Below are 9529 nucleotides of genomic sequence, written 5' to 3' on the forward strand. Positions count from 1 at the left end.
AGTCCAAGGCTTGGCCAGCAGAGACCCAGAGCCCAGGAAGTGGCAGGTATTTGTCTATAGGTAATCCCTCTTAAATAGTCTCAGTGAGCACATTAGAGTCATGCAGTACAACAGAGTGAGTAGAACAGCACACTGTTACTGCATCTGTACTTTCAACCCACAGATTAAACCAGATAAAAGCTGGAGTTATTGTCTCAATAACTCAATAACTCAAAATTCAGAATGAATTTCGCTGCCCAGTATTTCTTCACAAACTATGTGGCGGAGAACTCACCAGCACGCAAGGGATTCCGTGACATTGAGGACTACGACCCCTTCTGGCACAGGTGGGAAATTTCATTCTTAAATTTCTATAGAGTCTCTGACCTCAAGGTTAGAGATTCTAACATTGTGTGTATTGTATGTGAGAGTCTCTAACCTCAAGGAACCTCAAACATGAAAGGTTCCTCTCAATATATCAATTCATTACTAGACTCTGTAGTTCTTACTCAGTTCTAGATTTTCCTGCATGTGCTCATATTGACTTTTCCAATTAAAAACATCCTGCGCTCGTTATACACATAGCAGGCATTACTACTTTCATATATACTATGTGTATATTACATAGAGGTTCAATATAATCCAAAACATATATTACACTTAAATTCATCTAATGCCATTCCAACACTGAGGGTCAGGACTTGACAACAATTACTATCCCAAAGGCAAAATCATATGGTTTTCTTGCCAATGTAGTGTTTTTGTCTTCCTACACTTCCCTAACATTTAAAAACATAGAAGCCTCTTCCTTATTTTCATATTTAATGTGCAGCACAATGTAATCTACTGCTCTGCATAATGTGACCCTTAGATCCTCACTTTTTTGTATGTTTTTGGTAATCCAGCATTTAGTAGATTATCTGCAGAGATGGCAACAGTACACACAGCTTTTACTTAAAAAGAAGTGCAGATACTCATGTTTTAATAAGACTTTAAAAAGTTGAAGTACTGACTACACTAAAGTAAAGAAGTACATGTATGTAAGTAAAAAGTAGACATTACTACTACCTGTTTTAGTGGCACCCTGGTAACTGGACCTCACATCATATTAATTACATTGACACAAAATAATTTAAAATTGTGTTACCTAATGAATGTATCCAGGCTGAACAACCACCATATAGAACACAAGCAGAGTGAAGATGATGATGATGATGATCAGGTGATCAGGAATGTCTCTGTTCTCAGTCATGATTACATCACTGACTCCCTCTGTCTCATCAAAGTTAACCCCAGACTTCCTGTTGCCTTCTGCCTGCTCATTTTTTCTTCCTATACTAACCTACATCTGTGGTGTGTGAGAGCCAGAATTCATACACCAGTGGTAGATTGAAAAAGTCATGCAATGACAAGAACTAGTTAATGGGCTGAAAACGGCACACAATTAGAAGAAATATTAATTAAAAAAATAGATTAAAACTAAAGTAATGAGCCTGTTTTAAAAATGTAAGAAGTAGAAAGTACAGATATTTCTGTAAAAATAAAAGCATAAGGTTGTTTGAAAAATAAACAGTGAAGTACTGATAGCAGAAAAATCTACTTAAGAACAGTAACAAAGTATTTGTACTTCATTACATCCCATCTCTGATTATCAATTACTGTTTTCATCTGTAGGATGAAAAAGTGTAGAAAATGAATCTGCATTACATACTGTAGTGTCCAACAATATCTGTATTAAGAACAATATTGAAGTGACATGCTCAATCAGATGATCTAATTCTCTCATGTATCTTGAGTGTGTAATGTTATCTGTTAAACCACAGAAATTGAATCTGTTTGGTCTGAAGTTTTTGGGGTGGTAACAGCAGAACAAGACTCAGTAATTCATTATTCATCATGATCATTTCTTTACATTCAAAAATGTAAGAATGTGTAATACCTTTCAAATGACATTGATTATGATTATGACACTGAAAGACAGACATTGTCTTTATGCCGGTGCTTTAAAGTTGACTCGAAAACAACAAGAATATCATTGTCAGATCAGTATATGTTATCAGCTCACACACACACACACAATCGTATCTCTGGTATCACACTGAAAATGGAATTTGAGGAAAAATAGGTTGAATACATACTATCACTTCGTTTAATTGTCTTTTTCAATCTTTGTCTCTAAACATATGTTTCTTGGCAGCAGTTCCATAGATCGTTAGTCACTCCTGATTTAGTTTAGAAAGAAATCACTATATTTCCATCTAAATGTATTACATTAAACAAAAATATGATATGGAAAATAAATGAGGTACTTTTTTCTTTAACAAAGATTTCTGCCTTTCTTCAGCAATAATGATCAGCCTTTGAGCAGCAGCATAAAGTCATGCTCCTTCCATGAAGGCAGATGCCAAAAAGACATCATCAGCAATGGAGTCCTTTCCCATCGATCCACCCTCATCTGCCCAGAGCGTCTCCGAGACTTTGGTGCTGAAGAGTACTTGAATGGAGACGTGAGACCCTTTATAACCAAAGTGATGGAAGTGCCTGAGATAAAACTAAAGGCACCTCCTAAACCCGCCATCAAAATCAACAAGGACTACATGCCTTCACTCAAGCCACCTCTTGCTGAGTGCCTTGTCTTTGAGGACATCAGTGCAGCAGCATTAAATATCCAACAGTCAGGAATTCAGAAGACCCCCTGCACAGTATGTCATCCAATCTCAGTTGCTAGCAGGACTTGAAAAATGGCCACCCGCATGAGCAACATTCTGTATAAACATTTTGACAAGATATTCTTTAACCTCTAAACAATATTCTGGCCCGACTCAAATTTTTGTCTAAACAGCTAATATAAAGATAAATGGCCTGTTTGTTTTTCAAAAAAATATTTTCCGTTTAGAAACATTTGAAACTTTTTGGAGGAGGTGAGAAGGTTTGTTTGGGATTGAGGTTGTGTCCTGCTGGTTTTCATACTGTAAATACTTGCTGCCTTCATGCTTAGTTTCAGGAAGAATGAAAAACATTTAGAGGTCTTGAATAAACAAACTATCATCCAACTCTGATGCAGAACAAACAAGTTATCTGTTTTGCTTTTTAGTACTCTAGATTATCCAAACTCTACGGAATGGAGATTTATCTGAAGAAAGAGTACCTCCACTACACAGGTTCAGTAAAGGAGAGAGGAGTTTTGTATCTGCTGTCTTCCCTAAAACAGGTGAAATTTGCATAAATTCAATAAAATGATTTTGGGTAAATCAGTTTATATTAATTAGGTGAGAAAAGTAAGTGGGAACTTATGAAGGACAATATTTAAAGCCTTACATAAGTTTACTTTAAAGCAAAAAGCTCCCAGCTCAAGAATGGATAACATGTAGGTTTCCTTTGGATTCTCCATTTTTCTTCATCTGTCTATAAACATATTGCTATATAGATTGGCTACATTTAAATAGCCCCATAGGTTGTGGAATATTCACTGGATCCACAACAACCCTGAACAGGATGTTAAAATAAATAAATAATATTAAAAAATAATAATAATCATTACACCTGTCATGTAACTAGTTGCATTCTTTATACCAATTTAATAGCTTTACCCAGTGCACCTCCATCTCCCCACTCCAGGACCTGAAGGGTCAACAATTTGTTTGTAAATGTCATCATGGTTAAAATGATTTTGTCCTTTTCCTTTACTCCAAGAATATCCCTAAAGTTAATAAAACAAATTAAGAACCTTTAAATTACACTCAGGTTTAAACCAAACTGACACACAATTCTTTATGCAAATTTGTTCAATATAAAATATATATATATTTGCCCATTTTTGCAGGACCAGCAGAAGAAAGGTGTCATTGTGGCCACAGACTGTAATTTCTCCATGGCAGTGGCTCACCATGCAGTGGGGCTGAACATCCCAGTCTTTGCAATAATGCCTGCCTACATTTCTCCTCCACGGCTGCGCATGTACCGGGACTATGGGGCCATGGTAATCTCCTATGGCAGCACGGCACGGGATTCACAAAACCATGCTCGCCATCTGGCCAAGGAGAATGGCTACTTTTGCCTAGAAGAGTGAGCGTTTTTTTAATTCAGTACCACACATTTTAATCAAAAATACATTATATACATTAAGTGTGTTACATTATACATTAAGTGTGTATTATCATTCTTTACTTAGTAGTTTGGCTTAGTTTTTGTGTGTGTTCATTCAAGCATTGATTCAACCACCTACCCATCTGTCTCCCTCTCCACCTTGCAGGAATGATAGTATAGTGTACCTGGCAGGTTTGGGTACAGTAGGCATAGAGCTCCATGAGCAAGTGCCCAAGCTGGACGCAGTCATTGTGCCTGCTGGGGGACAGAGTGGAGTGCTGGTTGGGACTGCAGCTGCCATCAAACACCTAAACCCTCACATCTCAGTCATAGTATTTCTCAACATTGTTCTTTATCGCTATAAAAATGTAGTCAAGTTTATCATTTAAAGCTTATTCTTAGATGTTGTCAAGGATTCATAGATGACAGATGGTTTATGCCCGAATTAGTTTAAAGAGGACACTAATTGGTACATCTGGTAGAGTATATTTTTAATAATTATAGTTAAAGCTATTGAACAATAAAGAATCATGAATCAAATGGCAAAAAGCCCGGAGAAAAATATACAGCCCATTATCACTGATGAATTATCACTTATTCGAGATATTGTTTTTTCCCCCCTCTGACAGGGTGTAGAGCCAGAAGAGTTTCCACTTCTACTACAGTCCCTCAGAACAGATTCTTTTGCCAGTGATTTCTCCCACAACACAAATAACAAGCTTTATAGAGGTATATGAGTTTTCTCCTGCCTTCTGCTTTTCACTTGCCAGCAAATCATATTTTACTTTAAATCTTTTTTTCTTTCTCTTTTCACCATTATCTTATTATGATGAGATTCCACATTTAGACCTGAGCTCTTGTTTTGTTTCACAGATTTCACACAGCACTCTTTGGGAGCACACACTTTGCTAATGGCCAAGAAAATGGTGGATAAAATGATCTCTGTCAGGTATAATGTCTTTTTTATTGCACCTAATTCTGAGTTATTAAAAACATTGTATTCCAATTAAGGTATTCTGAGATTCACCTCTAAGTAAACTTGGATTTAACATTAAAAATAAATGTAGCTGTTTTGTCATTTATAGTCTGTGGCTCACACAATGGGCTTCATCAAGCTGGATACAAAGTCATTCACAAAACTGAGTATAACTTATTTCATAATTGACTTGGGGGTAAAGCATTCCATGAGTGAAAACAAAAAAGTCTAGCTATTAGATTAGAACAAAATAAATGCTGTGGTATAGAATGAGGATGGGTTAGTGTTTATCTATGGTGGCTGAAGAGTTGCAGTGACTAAGCTTTACTGGTGTATTTTATTTTATTTAATTTTTTACTTTTTTTAAGCATTCGCTGCTTTCAGCTCTCTGTGGGTTTTATATTATATGGAGATTTGTTGGGATCACTAAATGCAAATCAGTTGTGCCAAGACCACGCTGGCATTTTACAGATGATTGGCATCAATCAGCAATAACAACAAGTGGATGTGTATATATTTTGTTCAATTTGTCCAACCAAAACATTAACACACAACTTTGCTACGGGATGGTCTGTGAGGCCCAGCATTCCCAGTTTGATTAAAACCATAAAACATTTGTTTTAACATTTCTACAGCTACAAAGAATGAATAAACACAAACAATGCAGAAACACACACGTGCTACATGAAAAAGCTTTCAGCAGACCAAGAAAAAAATAAAGGGCATTCTGTTAGTAATCTAAACTTCTTTACTTGTTTTTTTAACCTAATTTACCTTGATAGCATTCATGGTGACGTTAATTTAGATAAGAACAACAAAATATGATCTTGGAGCACAAATTCAATACATATATATATATATATATATATATATATATATATATATATATATATATATATATATATATATATATATATAAGATATCATATTATGTTGATATATTGACATATATATTGAAATATTATGAAGTCTCTTATCTTATATATAAGATTATGATTGATTGTTCTTACCATAGGGAGAAAGACAATTTGGTGGCCATGCTGAGGATTCAGGAATATGAGCACACCATTGTAAATACTGAGGGAGCCATGGGACTGGCAGCCATTTTGGCTGGTCAACTTCCAGAGCTAAAGGGCAAAAGGTAAGCTGCACTAAAATCAATTTCACATAAACAGCATAAGATCCATGAAGTTACTGAGCAACTTAACTATGAGGATGGATTTGGACTTTAATTAATACAGTCTGCTAGAATGGATTAGGACTACAATAGGCATGAACAGTTCTGCATTTAAGCACCCATCAGTGAACAGTTCACTGAACAGCACACCTCAACAATGTGAAAACCATAATGAATGGACATTAGGTGCCACCCTGATGAGAAAGTTTCCCTTGTGAGTCTGGATCTTCTCAAAGTTTATTCCCCATACCATCTCATGAGCTATTTTCTTGCCACTGTCCTTGCCACTAGCTTGCTGATTAGGTATAAGTTTTATAATCAATTAATCTCTGGAAAAACTGCTTTGGGACAATGTACATTGTTTAAAGCGCAATACAAATACATTTGAATTGAATTTAATTTAAGGGCCAGTCAGTGGGAGTAATCCAAATGGAGTTGACACTGTAGATGACATTACAGTGTTAATACACTACACTAGAATGCTATCATAAGAAATAATATCTAAAATAAATTCTAAATGGGGTAATACAGTGCAATTTCATTATTCTGGATAAAAACTAAATATACTGATTAATATCAGCATCATTTTAATAGCAACGCCTTTAAAACTATATGTAAAATATGTAATATATGAGGACATTTTCGAAACATTTAAAATGAAAGATGACAAGTAGTATCAGAACTATTGTCATAGCTATTGACTACTGTGTGTGTGTGTGTGTGTGTGTGTGTGTGTGTGTGTGTGTGTGTGTGTGTGTGTGTCGTTACAGAGTGGCAGTGGTAGTTGCCTGTGCTAACATGGAGCTGGACATGGTGAGGGATTGTATAGACAGAGCTCTGGTGCTAGACAACCGTGTGAGCCGCTTCACTGCTCAGCTGGAAGATGGGCCAGGAGACATAGCTAAACTGCTGAATATACTGGCTCGGGAAGATGTCAGGTCAGTGAAAAAGAGAGGCCTGGGGGTCAACAGCAATCATTTATCATCAGCAATTAATTATTATTACAAGATGATGACAAGATGGTGATTGGGAACAGGTTTGAACAGATTAGTTACAGCAAAGGGAAATTATTTCGTATGCTAGAGCGTAGAAAAACAAATCCTGTGCAATTGTGTGCTTCCAAGTTTATGGTAACCGGTAATGTATGAGTAGGACAATTTATGTTAAACACAGATAAAAATGAATGAAGCCTTGAATTATGGCTAAATATGCTACTGCTTTATCAGTGAAATAATAAGAAAATCCAACACAAATGCTGCACTGAATATGAAAAGGTTATTGACTAGTTCTGTTTCATAGGGACTAGCTATTTGTTTCATGTGTCACTGACATTTGCACATGTTTCTTCAGGCTGTTGGATATTTGCCACAGGAGGTACAGTGATAGGGTAGATCTCTTCAAAGTACAGGTGAGAAATCGTTTCCTGTGTCAACAGTCTATCCCTGCCTTATTTCCATGCATTGCATAATAGAGTCTTTAAGACGTCACCCATGCTGTTTGTACATGCTTAAGCAGTCAGTAAACAGCACAATCACATCCTATTAACACAGGGTTGCTTAACCAGAAAGGTTTTTTCCTGTAGGCCAAGTCTGTGCTGTGTGTGTTTGAACAGGTGGAGTGTGTTGTGGAGCTGAAGGATAAGAGTCAGAACTGCCATCTACACAGGACATTGTCTGATATCTACCCCACACTGCACTGGCTGGATCAGTGAACTTATCCTAATGACTGCTGTACTGACCATCTGTGTTTTCGTGTGAACGTGTGCACACATCATGACTAGCTTTTGCAAACTCAATCACTAGTTCTTACTTACATTTCTCTCTGGGATGATTAAAGTGATCTATTTATCTATAGACAAAACACAAACATGGAACAAACAGACACAACAAAGGAATACATAAACACACACAGGACAAACATCAGATACATACATATCCATGAGGTCAATGTTAATGTAAAGCAATTTTTTTTTTGGCAGCAATGTTTCTAGTTATGTTTGAGTAAGCTTTATTTCAGCCAGAACTCTCAGGATGAAGATGGCAAGGTTATTTATAGGCGTGTAGACAGACTTGCTCTGTTCAAATTCAGAGATGTTAAGAACCATGCTGCAGTTAATGGAGTAAAAGGGACTAGCAGATCTATACAGGTGATGCAGAGAGGTGGCAGGTGAAATAGCATGACGTATGGCACACACAACCGTGGTGCCCGTCTTGTTTTTTTCTAGTTAGGTTACACAGATAGAGAAGCACCACCAATAGGCTGTGGCACCAGTTTTGAGAAATCCTCCAAGTGGCATTTATTAATTTTGCTCTAAGTATAATGAATAAGGGGCAAAGACTTTACTATTCTGCAAATGTATAAAAAATGTAGATGACCATAGATTATATTTGTGTTAACTCTGTGCTCTTGTATCTGTGTGGTGTTTATCAATCAATACCCACTTATTGTTATATAAGGACTCATAAGAGTTAATTAAACATCAGACATCAGAATGAAGAATGATTTCCTGGGAAATTCAAACACAACAGTTTTCAGATCATAGACAGACTGGTGAAAAAAAAAAAGACTGTGTGAAGGGTGTGCAGGCTGAAATACCTGCTTGATTAGAGATTAGAAGAATATGATTACTGGATTCAGCTGAAGTAACTACATAAATGTGCACGTGTATAGATGTTCCTGATAATGTAGACAGTGAATGGATCTATATTATGAACACTTGGATAGAGAGAGGGAATATATTACTACTTCTAGTCGTCTGTGTATAAGTCTCATGACTGCAACTCACTCCATAATGACCTTTTAATACTGTGTGATATGCAGAGTGAATGACACGCCGCCAACCAGCATCAGCTGTCATTCACTCTTCCAACCATCCTTCAAAATGCTAAACACATCTCAGCCACATCACATAAATATTATTATCCATGTTAAGATCTGCTGCAGAGGGAGATGTGTGTTGAGATGGATAGTGGAACCAAATTGGTGCAGCGTGGACGTCATTCTCTTGAGTAAAGACTGGAGAGAGTGCTTGGAGTGAGGGGTGATTAGTGCAACCTAATCTTTTAAGTCCATTAGTTAAGGTCATTCTGTCCCATAGACCCACAACCAAATGCAGGATATGACATCCCCTGAAATAGATGGACAGACTGGCCACTGTAGTTTTCTCAGAATTGAAGATTTATAGTAATAGAGCTATTATCTTGGTCCTGCTCTGCAATATAAATGTGCTGGGCTTAGCTGTGCTGGATAAGAAAGTGCACAAAATATGCATGCATTTGTGCGATTCTACAAAAGGTCATTTGCTTTTCTCT

At 36.7% G+C, this 9529-nt stretch overlaps 1 protein-coding gene across 1 annotated transcript; it reads left to right on the forward strand.

Annotated features, from left to right (window-relative positions):
- LOC124395227 (L-threonine ammonia-lyase) lies at positions 1–8710 on the forward strand. Its single transcript, XM_046863739.1, has 11 exons — positions 1–326; positions 2324–2681; positions 3074–3190; positions 3803–4044; positions 4232–4397; positions 4695–4794; positions 4939–5014; positions 6057–6182; positions 6989–7156; positions 7569–7626; positions 7831–8710. Exons 1-11 carry the CDS (start codon positions 223–225, stop codon positions 7927–7929), a joined length of 1614 nt encoding a protein of 537 aa, XP_046719695.1. The 5' UTR covers positions 1–222; the 3' UTR covers positions 7930–8710.
- The last annotated feature ends 819 nt before the right edge of the window (positions 8711–9529 follow it).

Source organism: Silurus meridionalis, chromosome 2, assembly GCF_014805685.1.
Source record: "Silurus meridionalis isolate SWU-2019-XX chromosome 2, ASM1480568v1, whole genome shotgun sequence".
NCBI lineage: Eukaryota > Metazoa > Chordata > Actinopteri > Siluriformes > Siluridae > Silurus > Silurus meridionalis.